General features: G+C 38.4%; 1 protein-coding gene across 2 annotated transcripts in view; it reads right to left on the bottom strand.

Moving 5' to 3' along the window:
* The window catches only part of ube3c (ubiquitin protein ligase E3C), a 30,166-nt gene extending 15,389 nt beyond the window's left edge, over positions 1-14,777 (bottom strand). The window contains exons 1-17 of one of the 2 annotated variants that reach the window (XM_081601535.1): positions 14,635-14,777; positions 13,970-14,080; positions 13,792-13,845; positions 13,078-13,152; positions 12,110-12,256; positions 11,910-12,025; positions 11,655-11,812; positions 11,235-11,388; positions 10,153-10,397; positions 9,886-10,037; positions 9,308-9,495; positions 6,149-6,235; positions 5,900-6,057; positions 4,856-5,082; positions 2,097-2,201; positions 1,553-1,640; positions 432-529 (exon numbers count right to left, since the gene is read on the bottom strand). In XM_081601535.1, the coding sequence (XP_081457661.1) occupies positions 432-529; positions 1,553-1,640; positions 2,097-2,201; positions 4,856-5,082; positions 5,900-6,057; positions 6,149-6,235; positions 9,308-9,495; positions 9,886-10,037; positions 10,153-10,397; positions 11,235-11,388; positions 11,655-11,812; positions 11,910-12,025; positions 12,110-12,256; positions 13,078-13,152; positions 13,792-13,845; positions 13,970-14,035 (2,118 nt within the window). In that variant the 5' untranslated portion in view covers positions 14,036-14,080; positions 14,635-14,777. The remainder of the gene's footprint in view (positions 1-431; positions 530-1,552; positions 1,641-2,096; positions 2,202-4,855; positions 5,083-5,899; positions 6,058-6,148; positions 6,236-9,307; positions 9,496-9,885; positions 10,038-10,152; positions 10,398-11,234; positions 11,389-11,654; positions 11,813-11,909; positions 12,026-12,109; positions 12,257-13,077; positions 13,153-13,791; positions 13,846-13,969; positions 14,081-14,634) is intronic. The other variant, XM_008396740.2, reaches the window with a different exon arrangement.
* Positions 14,778-17,540: the final 2,763 nt, after the last annotated feature.

Raw genomic sequence — 17,540 nt, 5'->3', positions numbered from 1 at the left:
CAAACATGTTAGGCTGGATGGATGGATGGATGAGTTTTCTGTTGCTGACATTTTTTGTGAAGTGCCTCAGTTACATTTAAAGAGACGGAACCAAAACGAGTTGGTCTCAGTCGCACCTCAGGACTGGGATAAAAGATGCGCCAAAGGAGATATAATAACGAGGGATTCAGACTAAAGCATTGTAGTTTTACTTTATACAGATCACAACTGAATGATTTAAATATGGAAAGGAAGGATTTAAAAGTATTATATTAACATTTATATGAATATAACAGGATAGTTAGTACTGAAACTCTGAGCTTTCTAATACATTCCAGAAACCCTTTAAAGATGTAAATTCATAACAGTGAAACCAAAAACAATAGATTCGAATGTTTGATTATGTTTCAACTCTTGGGCTTGTGCTGCAGGTTTGTGTAGCGGTGGGATACCTTGACTCGCTCCTCAAATGGAACAACAAAAGGCAACTCTGTGAGGATGGCCAGGTGTCTCTCTTCAGACACAGATAGCTGCGGAGGCTCAAAACCAACTGCAGAAATAAACACATGCACATCTTGTTTATCAGGACTCCGTGTAGAAAATATCTTTTCAGTCTTTTCTTTATAAATATGTAAAGACACATGCAGGTAAACTTAAAAGTGTTAATAACACAAAGAACTATAGGTCTAGAAAGCCGGTCAATAATCCAACTAAATCTCTTGTTTTATGTATTTTCTGTAACTGTGTGCATGAGCGAAATGAGGATTGCACTTTTCTGTCTTTTTTGATTTTGTAAACCCATCTAAGTTAATGTTTGATTAAATTCAAAGGTTCAAAGGAGGGGAAAAACAGACCCAATTGCTAAACTGCTCTTTACCCTGGTCGTTCAAATGCAGCTCAATTATTCTGCCCAATTAGTCAACCTGATCTGCATTCTCCCATCAGGTTTCCATCTTTGAGGAGAAATATGGCCTCCGAGTGGTCAATACGTACCTCATTTATCAGCGCTGGGCCTGTCCATTTAAGGAAATGAGAAAAGGCCAGACAAACACATGCACCAGATGTGGCTGAGTTCATCAGGTACTTTCACGCTAATTGAATTTATCTCATACAGGCTCTGAGTGGCATTAGGGAGATCATACACACATTGTTATCTGCCCGTTTTCACACTATATGTCAGAGAAAAGCGCGGTAGTTAAAAGTGGGCCTAATGAGCCCTGCGTGCATCCGTGTTCCCATCTGAGTGTAGCTAAATGAGAGGACCAGCTTAATTTGTGTTGGCAAACATAGAGGCAGTGATTTTAGGAAGAAATCACTGATTGCGTGGGCAGGCGAGATGACCCTAACATCACATAATAATAAACTGCTGAAATGAAATACTTAATGATTCAAATGAAATTAAAAAATGTTGACAACACAATTGTAACACATAAGCTTCGAGTAAGTAGGGACACAAAGTATGGTTTGAGTTCTGAACTCTACTTAGAACATTTACAAACTGTTTTTTTTGTGGAAAATAATCCATCTTGTACATTTATATCAAATTAAAAAGCTTGAGTGTAGCCTATATTACCATCAAGCGTAGACTGAAGAGGCCCAATGCGCCCCATCCTTCTTGTTCTCCACACGTGTCTTGCTGATGGGACATAAAGTTGAGTGACCTACACAGAAATGAAGTTAAACATCATTTTGTGTTGAAAATGAACCATTGTTGCTTTAAGGTTTGAAAGATTACAAGTTTTTTCAACATTTTCAGTTTCAAAACTTCCCTAGACTGAAATTTTAGGGGGTTTTTTTTCTCTAAAATTTGAAAAAAAATATTCCTTTTCTTTTCTTAAAATTTGAGTGAAATTGCAATAGACAGAACAGCGTGGTAAACTATTTATTCATATTCTGCTCAGTTTCTCTCAGGTAGACTGTATGGACAACTCACCTCTGACAGAAGACACTTGTAAAAGCACCTAAAGCATACTGCCAATTTTAACAAAATATATATTTTAGTACTTAACCTGCAACTTTTTAAATACACTCTATACTTTTTTAAATTTGTTAATCTAAAAGATATTTGAGATGGAAATCAGAGCTAAAGTTAAAATGTTATGATGCAGATGGAGCACCTTATCGGCCCGGATGTTGACCTCCTCAGACAGCCAGTGACCCACTGGACAGAAAGGTCGTCTGATGTCGCGAGCTTTCAGCATCTTCACCAAGTTAGTGATGACCTGTGTTGTAGATCAAAAAAAAGAAAAAGTCATATTAGCATATTTCACTAAAACAAATATATTCATAATAGTTGAAAACAAAGTGTCCAGTGAAGCCTTTTTTTTAAATGTCTCTTGAACAGGATGAAGTGCTTCATCGTAGAGGGGGAAAAAAGCAATTTGAGAAGTCAGCCATTAGTGCACCCTTTATGGGGAGTATAAAAGAAAAACGGCCTGTGCCGTCCCTCAATGTCCAGCCTTGTTAATTACCAGCGAGGTCTGCTGACATCAGCCACTGGACAGAGAACGCCAAGGCTTTACAGCTCAATGTGCTTTGAGTACAAGAGTGGCCGTCTAACGGGACGTTAAAAAGAAGTTAGCTCGCTTTGATGTAATGTTGATGGTTGGTATCAGGAGTTTCTATAAATTATATTGCCACTTTAAAAAAAATAAAAATCTGAAAAAGGTTTTTATACCGTTATATAATGGACACAAGCGAAGATCAAGTTCTTAGAGCTATAACAAAAACAAAAAAAAAACAAGACTTTCTCATTCAATTATAATAAGCTTCCTTGTTGCTATTGTGAAAAACACATTCAGACACATTTGAATAATGTCACGTATGTCATTGACGCAATAACACTCAAAGCTCGGTCCATTTCCATATAATACCCCAGCTGGATTAGCTCAATCGAAACCCTCCTCTCTAAGGCGTGTCATTTTCATAGAGCGACAATCAATCCCGGCCAATCATCAGGAGGCAACCAGAGTCCGCAATAATGGCGAGTGCAAAATGCTGTAAAAGGTGCGTGGAGATGGGCTCGGAGCAGACCCACCCCCTGACTCTGGGAATGAATAAGCATTCCTTAATTAGCCCATCGGGTTAAGTGCAAACCTTAATGGGCCTTTCCCAAACTCCTCCGTGACATCGCTCTCCAAACATGGCCAAGAAGAAAGTTCCATTAGCAATATTAATACAAGCTTAGTTGATCATTTTCATTCAATTAACTTCTTTCAATTAAATAGATAGCTCGACAATGGGGGCGATAAAAGATGGAGAGGGACGGCTGATGACACGAACCAAACATTAACGTGTTAGGGGTCAGCGGCGTTAAACCAACTGTAAATCCCACTGTTCAATTTGGAAAATGCATTTTCCCTGCTCCTCACTTCTTTAATGGGTCGTTTTAGCTGACAAGAGGCCTTTGAACTGATCTTTTATGAAAACTCCCTCGACGTGCTTTTGAAGTATTTGCCACCTCCTTCTAAATGCTTGTGTTCACTTCTAACAGCCAAGAACAAAAGTGACTTAAGGCCCGTTTCCTTGAATAAACAGAAGAAAGAGAAACGAAAGAAGGCCTTGAATGAGAGGATTGAAGTCGATCCTGTTTTCAGCCTCATTTCCTCACAGTAAACAACCAGTGCTCGTTGTCTTTGCCCACTCAGGCATATTTTGCCAACTTCCACTAACAGATAATCATCACAGCATCAATACACATAGTGACTACACAACAATTTAATGACAACAACACACAGATTAAGCAGCAGACTGTGGAAATAGTGTGTTTAATTAACTAGCAGGATAATACATATTTCATTTCACCTGAATTGCATCCATGGCCACTGGGAACTTTTATTCACCTTGAAACTTAAAGGTAACAACAAAAATATTCAATTTCATTTTTCATTTTGAATCTCTGTATGTTGTTCAGGGATAACCCACAAACCAGGAAGGCTGAATTTTGTCATTAACTGGAAACTGATGGAACATCGCTGACCTGAACAAATTTTCTATCACCATGGGATGAGAGGCTGATGACCAAAAGTCTGAGCTTGACAGAATTATTCAGTGGAAAAAAATCTGGTCAGACGATGACCTAAATGACAAATATTCTATTTGTATGAGTCAGTGTGTGACTTTCAGACTTCATAACACTGTATTAGGTCATGATCATAGCAGGCTGTATTAGCAGCCTCATGCTGTGGCGCTCTTATGCTTTCATACTAAGGCATTTACAGTGGCCGTCTGTGGCTCAGTGGATAAAGTTCTTGAAAATAGCAGGTTGTGGCAGGTTCATACTGCCACATTTACATGTTCCCTTTCTCAAGACACTTAACACTACCTATCTGCGTACTGGTGTATATATATGTGTGTGTGACTGGGCGAATGTGGCTGTAGTGCAAAGCACTTTAAGTGGTTGGTGTGACTGGAAAAGCATTACGTAAGTTCAGACCATTTACCATTTTTACCATTAAAAAGGGAGACTACCAAGTGACTGAAACTTGGAATTCTTGTTCCATTAGGAAAATAATCCCAAACACACATTGAAGCTAAATTAGAAAAGGATAAAGTGGCCTAATATTAAAGCAGTAGTACGTAACTTTTGCAAAAATATGCTTTTTACACATTTCTTAAAACTGTCTCCATGTTTTGACAGTATGAGATAGATGTCCTGTGAAGTGATCAAGCTTTAAAGTCAATAAAGAAACCTGTATTAAAAGTTGTCAAAGATAAACTATATTTATACATTTAAAAAAATCACTTTTAGAAACACTAGGAATTTATAGAATTGACTAAAAAGACAAAGAAAATCTATTTCTGTAAAAAGATCAATCAGAATCTGAAGGCATAAAGGATTCACGCTCAGCTTTAATGAATTAATTATATTACATACCTTGAAGAGCTGCACCCAGCGCTTCTGCTCGGCCTGGATGCGCCGCTGGACCTCGGTGTTCGTCTTGACGCCCACGCTGCGGAAGGCAGCCATGTACTCCTCCCTGTGCTCTGCTTTAGTCTCGGGGTAGGCCAGCTTGATGATGCCCAGGCATGCGTCTCTCAGGCAGCGGGACAAAGTCACCAGCTCAGACAGAGTGAAGGGCATCATGGAGGACTGCATCTGACCTGCTCAGAAGGAGAACGTGCTCAAAGTCTTCTAATGAGCTTCGATCTCTACAAGCTGTTCAAGCTGCTGTGGACAACTCATTTAGTGAACAAGCGATTACTAGGACAAAAAAGGTAATTTAGTAATAGAGTAACTTTTAACCTTAGTATACAAACTCAAAAACAGGTAATTTGCTGAAAGAACAAAACTCTCAGAGCAGCATTGAAGGAAAACTGTAGAAAGAAATATATAACTTGACTTTTCACATGTTGGTACTAGAAATGTGGTTTTAGCTGCAAATGCATTCATTGTAACAAATAATCAAGTGTTTACTAAAGAAATGCCATGATACTGCATTTGAGGCAATACTAAGGTTATTTTTCCTCTTAGGCAAGAAAATTGAATTTCTTCTTTTGAAAAGAAATTTATTTATTTGAATTTTTTTCTGTTATTGAATAATATATGCTTAAGTGGTTTGATGAAAAAAATCCACATAATGAACCGTTTTTAAAAAAAAACAATCTGAATAGTCATCAGAATAATCAATCACTAAAATAATCATTAGTTGCAGCCTTAATTTATGGGTATCAGAGTAAAGAGGGCTGAAAGCATACACACACCAGACTTCACTATTTTAGTATCTCCATGATGTGCTACTTTAGTCCATCACATCAAATGTAATAAAATATGTTCTAGGTTTCTTTGGGTATAAATACTTTTACGCCGCTTTATATGACTTTGGTTGCCATATAAAGGAGAAGTATTAAAAAAAATAATTTGGAAACAAACTTGAAGTTGATCTTTTTATATTTTCTGCTCAGAAAATATGCCCAGTACCTTCCATTTCATGTCCAAAGAACTCGCTGTCATGCACAGAGATAAGCGAGTGACTGAAGAGAGAGCTGAAGAGGTAAAAGAGGGGAATGATCCGGTTCGAATCTTCGAATGACATGGGGGAACCCCGAGAGATCAGCTGGAGCAGAGGCACCATGGAGCTGAGGAGGAAGACACGGAAAAAGCAGAAGCATGATGACACCGTCGACATTAAGTGCTCACTAGAGAGCAGAAACAGTCATAGTATCTTACCCGGTAATCATTTTAGTTGTCATGGAGGTTATCAGGTGCCACAGATGCCTCAGGAAACGTGCGTTGAAAGCCAAGCTGTACAGGAGTCTGGAGACAAACAACAAATTAATAATAAACAAGATTTAAGACAGAAATGCATTAAAAGGCAGTTCAAATGACACAATCGGGGCAATAAACAATAAAATTACTCTCAGCCTAACGGTCTGCAGCGCTAAGACTGTTAACTTTGCCTCGTTTAGCAGCGGACACAGAGAAAAAAAAAAAAAAGATTGTGACCAAACATTTCAGTTATAGAATCTTCTTGGCCTTTCCCTCCTTTTATGCGTTGCGAGGGGCCAAAAGGAGATTAAATGAGCCATTAAGCTTTATTTAGGCGAGGCACCTTCCATTAGTAAACTAGTTGCTGGCGAGGGTGCCCAGCTCAGGTCATAAACAGCCCCACTGGCTTCCTGCTGGAGCTCTCCCCCCCCCCACACATTTAACTTAATGGCCAGGGAACCAGGACAATGGAGGATGGAGGAGGAGGGGCACCCTGGTCCTTGCTGTGACCCCTGATGACTAGCATGCTTCCACACTCAGGTTGAATTAGTTGAGAAACACAGAAGGAGCCACATACCTCCCTGTTGTTGGACTCAGCAGGCTGAGGCAAGAAGGTGTGAAGGGGTTCTTTGTTCCAGAGTATTTGTTTGCGTATACGCTGGAATTGCTCGGTTTTTCACACCGAGGGTAAGTAAAGGTGACAGTAGAGTGGTAAGTAAGCTAAAAGGCTAAATGAAGTGTCCCTAAATATAATGGGCCCTTGTCTAGAAGGGACAGCTGTAAAGACACTATCCTTTAACACAACAAGGAAGAGAAAACATCCAAATCCTCAATAAGCCTTTAATTTCCAACCCTTCCGTTTCCATATATCAGAGCTCATTCAGAAATCCTAAATTAGAAATGAACATTAGGGGGCAGACTGTCAGGCGAACCCTCAATAAGGCATGAAAAATGGTTGGTGTCGAGCACAGACCATCTGTCAGTGCAACAAGGCTCAGAAGAGAAGCACCGAGCTGCACTGGGGGCTCATAACAAGTCGGGCTGGTGTTTGATTGAAATGAGAAACAAAGCACTAAATGCCAGCTGACCTGCTGATTTACAGCCGAGGGGGAAACCGAGCCCCTCCCCAATTTCAATCACGGAATGAAGCACTAATAAACAAAGTCAAGGCATCAAAAGGGGGTTGCATGTACGTGCGTGCGACGAGCGTCTTGATAAATAATGTCTGAATCGTTTCATTTTTGCTACGGTGAAAAGAAAAACCGTGTCCGATGGTAGGCCGGGGTCGGATCCGATAAACCGGGAAACCGGAGCGAGTTTCTGCCTCAATGCAAATTAAATCTTCATCATCAACGTCCTTATTTCACATCAACACAAAAATCTCAGCAACCATCTAAAAGTAAATGTGGACTGCTTCCCATCAAAGGGAACCAGTTAGCGGATTGGTGTTATGCCGGGAAATTACGCCAAATATCTAACTTTACCAATTAGAGATAAATTACAACACGCTCAGCAGGACAAACAGAAGATCAACTTATTGAGCGAGTTAAAAAGCAGTTCTCCAATTAAAACCAGCAAAGAAAGAGAAATTTAATGAGACATTTTCTATATTTATTACAAAGGAAGTGTGCCGGGCCTACTGCATGCAGCCAGTCTCTCCTTTTTTTTGCTGTAAGAGCAGTAAATCAAGACCGGGATGCAATTTGCTCCCCTTAGCCTCTTGTAAAGCTATCCCGTCCACTCCTGCAGCGATTAATCTTCCTCCGTGAGCTAATTATTTTGTTACAGATATCCAATAATGATGGAAGACGAAGGACAGGATTTATGATAAAAGTAGAGAAGAGAGGGAAGCTGTAAAAGAGGACAGGGACTGAAAGAGAAATCCTCAAGAACGCTACAAAGAATTAAAAAAACTAAGCTGATTGTCCTAAAAGAAGTCTTTTTTGCATTCGTCTCTGTGAAACAGCTAAGACCGAGTCAGATTGGATGGCGAGCCCATGTGAACATTGACTTTGAAGTCTTGCCACATATTCTTAATCTGTGCTTTAACTAGACCACTCTAACTCTAGAACATTCTTTTATTCATATTTCTAAAGTACATTTTCAAAGAAATTACATGAATGATTAGGGATTCCTAAAACACTTAAAAGTTTAATGGGTTTAATACTAAACTCCACCAATCTGATGGTTGAATAACCTAAATAATAGATTAAAAACAATACATGTCTTTAGTTACATAATTTAGCAGCAAAATAAGAGTCTTTGAATTGACAATGTTGCTTGTTTTCTCAATATATGGTTTTCGATTAAAACGTGATTAATTAATCAGTCACTGCAATTAACTCAATTAAATATTTTCATTAAGCCCCACTACTAGTCTTTAGCTGAATATACAGTAAACTAAAATTACCACTGTGATATTTATCTATTAGTCACCAACTCTCCCCATCAGATACAATTCAACTAACAGGTAATGACTCCACTAATGATTAACTCCACTGGGTTTACTGTCCATGAAGGTGGGTCTAGCTGACTTCCTGTTAGCCAGTTCCTTCCATCCTAAGCCGTCGCTGACATCCATCCCAACCCTAATGTAATTAACGAGGAAAAGACCTAATTTCCCTCGTCCAGAACGGACGGCTTCCTTGACATCTCTGCCGGTTGTAAATGCCAGTGGGTGCGGACCAATGATAGCTGCTTGTCTCAAATCCCCATTAGCTTCATTGCTGAATGCGGAGCAGCAACACATAAAACAGTTTTCCTCTCAGTCAGGTGGAATCCGCGACTGATTGGGGAAATTATTGTAATAAGGTTTAGTGCCTGCTTCACATTATTTAAAAGGGATTAAAAAACATAAATTGAGTGTGTGTTTACATTATGACAGTCCATTTAGTACTTTGTGAATTTACAGTGGAGGAGACAGACGGATATGTCCGCCAGCAGTGAAGGACGATGCCCTGGCTGCTTTTTAAAATCAAACGCATGTGGTTTAATTGGCCAAAAACTCTCGAGTGTTTCACGATTGCAGTCAAGTAAAGAGCCACCAGAACAACAAAAGAGAGGAAATAGAGTAATAAACACCAGGCAGGGTGCTAAATCATCCTTTTTGTGGATTTCTACCTGACTTTTGGCACCATGAGTCGATGCTGCACCATGAGCGTGTGACAAATGGATGCCATCATGGTGAAGACCTCCTCGCTGGCCGAGTCCCTCCAAACCAGGTTCAGCAGGGCATTAGTCTGCTGTTTTGTGTCCAGCTTGTGGATGCATTCCTCCGTTATCAGCTGCACAGAAATGCGGCTGTTGTCCTAACAGAGACGTGTGGGGAAAAAAAGAGACTTAATACCATAACCCAGTTTTATCTACAATTAATGTCCGAATACATTTTTTTACACTACAAACATTAATGTATTCCATTCATCGTGGGATTTTATGTGATAGACACTCAATAAAAAACATGGAAATGCAGTAGTCTGGTCAGAGGACAAACTTTAGTTTCTTGGTCTTCATAAAAGCTTCACTCAAGTGCTTGAAAGTTTGATGACATCATAGAAAAGAAATCAACAGGATTTATTTTGCAGGAGTTTCATCTCACCTTACAAAACCCAAAGCACAAATTTGTTTTATTCCCTGAATGCTGTCGTTTTTTTTTTTGTTTTTTTTTATAGATAATATGTGTCCTTATGTGTTGGTTGTACCTGCATGGGTGTAGGGTGCATGTCACCATCATCATCATCCTCTGAATCACTGTTCACTTCCGGCCGGCTGGTGCTTTCCGACACCGGAAGCAGCGGCAGCAGAGCCTGCAGAGCCCGAAGGTAGAGCAGGTGTCCCTCCTCTGACAGAGAGCCTTTGAACATACACCCACCATCACTACGTTGTTTATTGTTTAAGTTTGCGTACTTCACTGACATAAGGAATTAAATATGCACAGGAAAAATGGTAAACTTAATTGTGTCACCTACCCAAGCAGTTCTCTCCTGCAGAGAGTACAAAGTAGAAGAGCCACGGCGCCTGGCTTTGTGCTGCCGAGAAAGAGTCGATGGTGACCTGCAGGGAGCTCAGGAAGGCCTCGAATGGGAACGAGAGACGACGGTCCGACAGCGCCGGGATAAAAAAGTGAAAGATCTGCTCGGTGAACGGCGCAGAGATGAACTCCTCGGTAAACGCCGCAAATACAAACTGCCTGTGAGACAACAGCCAAACATCCCTTTGAATGCGGTGTAGAAAAATGGCAGATCACACCGGTTTTAGTTATTGGGGTTGTTTCAACACAATTCTGCTTCATTGGCTTTCTAAACAAACAATATCGTCTCTCCAAATAGGAGTGCTTTGTCTAACTTGGTCAATAACATCTGGTCGGGCGAAGAAGAAATAATTAACTATTGGAATCACTGTGTGCACAAGTTTGTCTCCATCCCGCTGTGTCTTTCTTCATAAAAGAAAAGAAATTCTCCTGTCGTTATTAGAAAAGTCTTAAACTGAGTGTCAACAGTCTGATATTCAGCTCAAGAATCCAGTGGGACTTTTATGACTTATTGTCAGTGGACCTCTTATGTAATTACTGCTTTAAGACTGATGGAAGAGCATACAGACACAAAACTTTTATTTGATAGGAAGAAGCAATAAGCCTGCAACCTGAACTTACAAGCTTATTTCTCCTGTTGTTTTCTGTAGATATTGTGGGGGTTGCATACATGGATACCTTTTGAAATGCATTCAATATCTCAACAAAGACATTGTTGAGATACATTTGTTCATAATCATCTGCTTTCCAACTGAGGTAGTTGGCTTACTGTTAACAATCTAAAGCCTAAGTTGTTTTAACTTTATCCAAGTGACTTTCAACAACGGTTTCTTTTCCAACAATGCCTAGTTTTTAAGTTCAGCACAGTAAGTAATCCCTACCTGGTGACTCCCAACTGCCGTTAGCTAGTCTTTTACACTTTTTACATATTTTTTCCACCAGACATGTAAACAAATATGAGCAAAAAGCACAAATGCAACTAAAACGGTTGTAAAAATGCTTTTAAAAAATTCTGTGTACCTTGCGCCTGTTGTGCAGGAGGAGTAAGTAAAGTGCAAAGGCTTGAGGATGTGCTCCAACAGTGTGCTTGCCAGAGGAATAGAGGGAGCATCGCTGTACTCCAGGCTGGAGGGCAGTCTGTGATTTACAAGACTGTACAGCGACTTGTAGTATCCTAAAAACAAACAAAAAAAGAAATAGAAGAAATTAGGTTGCATGAAAACTACACCAACTACAAATTAACACAAACTAAATGTTTAGGAAAAATTTTTTGCGCTGCAGTAAATTATGTAATTTTTCTAAACATCTCACAAAAAAACTCAAACTGAAGTCTCAATAATTTGAAAAGCCTCAGTCCATGCAAAAAGCGTAATATTAAGGTCAATTTAACAACTTTTTAAATGTAAAAATGCATTTTATTTCAATGCACCGCCAGCTCACCTTTTTGTACCATATAGTGCAAAATCTGCTCAAGTAACGAAGCTACATTGTTAGCATCTGGAATAACAAGAAGATAAGTTCTCTCTGAAGAAAAGATTTCTAACATCCGCATTGGAACAGCAACATTTAAACTGTCATCTGGGCAGTTTTGCAGGAGTCTGGGAGAAAAAGAATAAGTATGTAAGTCCACGGAAAGATTCAGCTTCTTCATGGCAATCAATCAGCATCCTGTGTTTGTGTGTCCAGAACCTTTACCTGCAGCAGAATCCCAGGATTCTTTTGATCTGAAATACACACGTCTGCTTCTGGGGACTGTTCAACAGCTTCACGAACTGACTGTTGTGTTTCACCAGGTTCTGGCATAACCATATCTTTACAAACACAGACAGGCAGATGCTTTAATAGTAATTAAAGCACTATCAAAAAAAAAAGCACTGGTAATACTGCATTCTTACCAATCTATGTGCGTCCACACTCTGTCTGTAGAAAAATATAAGTCGTCTCGATAGGAGGCATAGAGCAGAGGCAGCCATGACGTGCTGCGTTCCCTCTGCCTGGGACTGACTGACGGACTCATCAAACTTGGCTCTCTGAAAGGCATACTGCAGGGACGAAATACAGTAATTGAATGAAAACACTTGTTCTGTGAAGCTAAACATAAAGAAATAAATTGTTCAAAATTTTCCTTATAAAAATCTAAAAAGTTAAAACTAAAAATAAAAGTTTGAGTCACTTGAGAAATCATAAATTTAGTCCTACAAAAATTTAAGAGCAAATCTACAGACTTCCCCCACTTTCCTTCTTCTCACTAAGGCATTCCAAAATCAACCAGGTGATAATTAATACCAGGTGTTCAGATTCTGTCCTTAAGTCTTCTTCTAGTGGAAATATATCCTAAAAAGTCTCCCAAAAGCAATGTACATACGTCATCTCGGTCAGAGGTTCCTTTTAATGGAGAAACACAAAAAATCTGAGCTCCTTTAAGGGCAGTTTACCATCAGCTGAATACAGACATGGCCCCTTTGTCTCAGCAGATCAATGAGTATGATGTGTGAGGAAAAAGTTATTTGTAGGTACGTCTTTACTGTACAACGATGATCTGAAACGGATTGCAGATAAATGACTTATTCAGCTCAGTTTTCTGATCAGAAAAAAAAAAAGACCAACTGAATTTATATCACAGTACATGGTGAGAAATCAACCTCTTAAACTTATGTTTTGCTCTTATTACCACTCATGAATCAGACTGTAATCCTTCAGGCAGCAACTCACTTCCAGCTCAAAAGGGACAAAATCTGCTAACTCTAAGAAACATTCATATTTGCAAATATTTCTCCAGCAGAAAGACATTGGAATCAACATAACATAATATGTTCCTAAAATGAATAAAGAAAATCTGTTGATGTGGAAAAGGCAGACATACCTGTTGCTTTAGGTCTTGGTAGCCACGTATGTAGGACTGAATGATGATTGCGTTTTTCAGCCTTTTTCTTTCTTCCTAAAGCAGCAAAGAAGCAAAGCTTAAAAATAACACAACCATAATTCAATGTATGAAACGTTAGTATTATAATACTTATTTGAACAAATATAAAGTGACAGAACAGACAAATATGAGGATCCATTATTAGCTAAGAAGTTTGGAATTACCAACATGAACTGTTTAAATGAGTCAAGCAAAGTATTCAAAAAAAATGTAAAGATAAACTGTAACTTGAAGTGTCACAAAAAGTGTCAAGTGTGACAGGCTTACCAACAGCGGAGATAATACTCTCTGGACCAATTACACATTAAATTTGTTAGAAATTTTCTGGAAAAATTCAACAGAGTGACCGCTGTTTTTAAAAGTCTAACTCAAACAATACAAGCACTAATGTAAAGAGTTACTTTCCATTTATTGTTGAATGTTTCTGGCGTAGCAACACACTGCACTGTCTGGTGACACATATTTGAATGAGGATTTTATAATGTTCAGACCTGTTTTTAAACCATAAATTGTGAGCTGGGCCTAAAAAATCTCTACTTTTCAAAATAAGTATCAGTGTTGGAATATTTTTCACACATATTTTTCTAACACACTGCGTCCTGAATTAAAAAGATCTTAATGTTTGATTCTCTCATATCCGGCATAAAAGATTACCTCTCTTTTCCGTCTTTCTTCTTGTGTACGATGCAACAAGGAGGCTTTTTCTTCCTGAGGCAAAATAAGTTAAATAATAGAAAGGTAGTGTTTTGTTACTGGTCTATTTTTCTGCAAAAAGCACAATAGAGTGAGTTTTCTTTTTGAGAAAATGTCTCCACGTTGTACTGATGCTTACCTTTTTACTCGCTCCTCCCAATGACACCTTGGGTCGTGTTTTGAAATCTCCCTCAAAGCTGAACATTGTTAGATGTTTCCCAATGACTGATTCAGACTTTTTGATGAATTTCTAAAAGAGAAAACGAAACCAGGTCAGATTGAAATGCATCAAAACTTCTCTGACGACCCTGGACTAGGGTTCTAATTTCGAAACAACCTTGTTTCATAGCACGTAAAGCCTTCACACAACTACCGTTTTAATTCATGTGCTCAGCCAAGAACTTTAGTTATCAAAGAAATAGTTAGCAGTCTGACTTCTCCTAGTTTCTCAAAGTGAGTCTCAATTTGGCAGCAACAATAGTTAGCTAACTTAGCTACTGTAGCTCATGACTCAGCAGCTGCCAAGGTTTTTTAAGGGGGTGTATGACCCACGATACAACGTGTAAACAGAAACAATGCCAATATACAACAAATAATGATTAAAAACAACAATATAGAATAATATCCGTGTATTTAGCCTGATTTTGTTCGCGTTGACACTGAAGCTAACTAGCCACCGGCTACGAAGTCAGAGAGGCTAACTTTACGTGAGGATTCTTTCTACCCGCATGTTCTGTTTGACATCATTCAAATTTCAAAATAGACACCAAGAAACACCATATCTACAATCAATAACCTTCTTACCTTTAACTTGTAAAATACGAAGTGCAACAGAAACACTGACACTAAGAAATCCAATTGTCAAGTCTTCTTTTCCTCCACTCTGGAAATCATCACAACACAGAAACAGTTAACTTCTTCCGGTTCCTGCAAATCCCAAGCAGGTGATTGGACAAAATCCACGTCAATTAAGCGTTAGCTCCGCCTTTTTAGTAGATAGATTGAGAACCTTCCATGAATAAATGTGTGAACACTAGAATTGTATATTTTGCGGGGACGGGAAAGATCAATTTATTGTTATTAATAATAAAGTTTTACGTGATAAGAGGTCTTTGGTTGGATTTTGGGTACATTTGTGTACATACTCAAAAGGGATAGATGCTCAACTGTGTCCTGCCAACTTCAAAATGGAATCTTTATAAAATAAACATACAAATAAATAAATAAATGCCAACTTTGCATTAAATTATCATAATTTACAAAACAATGCAAAGTTGGCACTTTTGATGGTCTTTTAATGCAACTTTTAGAGCAACTTTGCATTAAAAGTGTCATTATTTACCGAATGACACTTCATGACAACAGTCATAAACATTCATAAAGACTTCTTTATGTTCATGACAAATGTTATGTCATGTTTATGACAATGTCATGTAAATCTTATGCACACCCCTTCAAATAAAGTGTTACCCAAATTTCTAAATACTCATTGCAAATAGCTTCACTAATAAAAAAAAAAAAAACCAAAAATGCACCAGATGCAGACATGAACCTACAGTTTACATTACAGCATAACTTCTTGTTTCTGCATGCACAAGTGTCAATGTTCTAATGTTCTGTCTGCTGTGCCATTTAGAGGTCAAGTGACTATAAGATCAACACCATACATTGCCACTAGACCAGTGGTTCTTAACCTGGGTTCGATCGAACCCCAGGGGTTCGGCGGAGCCTCTGCCGCGGAGGTAAAGATACGCTTGTGTAAAGTGATGACGCCCCGCTTTGCCATCACTTGCTGCAGAGGATCACGTTACATTGCTTAGCCAATCAGAGCTGCAGAGGAGCCCTGATTGAAGGAGTTCCACTCTTTTTACCAAATTCTATAGTCTAAATCTGCTCCTTAGTTGCATCTCTTCGGGGTTGCTACTGCCTCTAGTGGCGTGGGGGTGGTAACACAGCTAATATAATTATATTACTAAATCAGAATACCGCAAAGTATGTTGTGTGTGTGTGTGTGGGGGGGGGGAGGGGGGGAAGAAGGGTTCGGTGAATGCGCATATGAAACTGGGGGGTTCGGCACCTCAAAAAAGGTTCAGAACCACTGACGTATTCTAGCCTATTCATACTTAAACATTACCTATTGTCTCAGTTTTATATAGAAAATATTTGTTTAGAAAATTGTTTCTAATGCTTAAAATGTGCTCCTTTTTTCATTTTAGTCTGTAGAATACCAACATTTGCACATAACTTTATTTTTGTGTGTCTGACTGCATCGTTGTAAAATATCAAATCAGACTTTATGATCAGTTATTCAGTACTTAAGTGGCCAGTTTTTACCAAATACTTGTTTACTCTTAGTTGAGTAATTTCTTGGACTTCTTACTTTTACTTGAGCTAAATTATATTGAAGTAGCGCTACTCTTACTTGAGTGAGACTTTGGGGTATACTCTGTCCAGCTCTCGAGATTCATGCAATACTGCTAAAGTTATTGTGCCATTTCTAAATTACAACTCCTGAAAATGTTACAACTATATCTAAATTCTTCCACTTCACACCAAATCAACCGATAACAGCTTGGTTGTGAGATATAGAAGTTTTTATCTGAACTTGTGTTGCATGGAACTAATGAACAATAAATTCAAGTTGTGAAACAAATTCTTCTTCTTAAGTCAATTCCAGTTATTTGTTGCGTAACCAGTCTATGTTGATAAGGGACAAACCAAGAAATCCATTATTTCTTTGCTTTAATCTCGAGCATAAGTCCCCATCATATTTGTGTTTCTGTGTCATTGTTCAACCCATCACTGAAAATTGATACAATACCTGTCGTCTTTCTTATGCTTGGGTTTGTGGTTTTGTGTACATTCCTGTGAATTTAGTTATCATCAATCTGTGTTGCAAATCTGTGTTCCACTTGTCCTTGCTTATGGCATTGCATTTTGTCAGAGCTATGTGCTTTGTTTACCTGGGAAACATCTAATTTATTTTTTTCATTAGATGCTCTTCAGTGGGTTTTTTTTTCTTTAACACTCTTCTCTCCATCAGCTGTTATCTATCAAGTAAATGGTCCCACTGGCCTCCATTCCTGTGATCAGCCTGAGCGGTCTTTGACATTTATCCCCCTAAATGAAACTTTTTCAGAGCTTCAAATGTTACACAATCTTTTGAAAAACGAAAATCCTATACTGTGTGAAATATGATGTCATTTTTGATGGGTTTTAAAAATAACAAAAACCTTAGCAAAAAGAAGCTGGGCACATTTCCTTCAGTGGGATGTTGTTAACTGCGACGAAATAATGATTAAATAGTATTATAGTGACATTCTGTTGTGGAAATTCAATTCGAGATTGAATTTTCTGCATATCTATAAAAATATGTGCTGCTTTCACTTCTAGTCAAGATTTGGGGCGCTATTGTGAAAGGTCCAATAAGCCACTTGCCACAAAATCTAGTAAAATGTAACGCTCCATGAATAAAAAGTAGTAAATAAATAAACAAATACATTTTTAATGCAAGAAAAGGCAAACTGTAAAATTATGTGAATATCTTGTTTCCTTAATTTTAGAACATTGTTGTTGCCTTCAGCAATCTTTGGATCATATTTGAGTTAGTTAGTTAGTTAGTTAGTTAGTTAGTTAGTTAGTTAGTTAGTTAGTTAGTTAGTTAGTTAGTTAGTTAGTTCATCACATGGGATTACTGGTTACAGTTGAAC

The sequence above is a fragment of the Poecilia reticulata genome, chromosome 20, assembly GCF_904066995.2.
Source record: "Poecilia reticulata chromosome 20, P_reticulata-male-v2, whole genome shotgun sequence".
Lineage (NCBI taxonomy): Eukaryota > Metazoa > Chordata > Actinopteri > Cyprinodontiformes > Poeciliidae > Poecilia > Poecilia reticulata.
The sequence above is the reverse complement of the archived record's forward strand: the minus strand, read 5'-3'. Positions and strand labels throughout refer to the sequence as shown.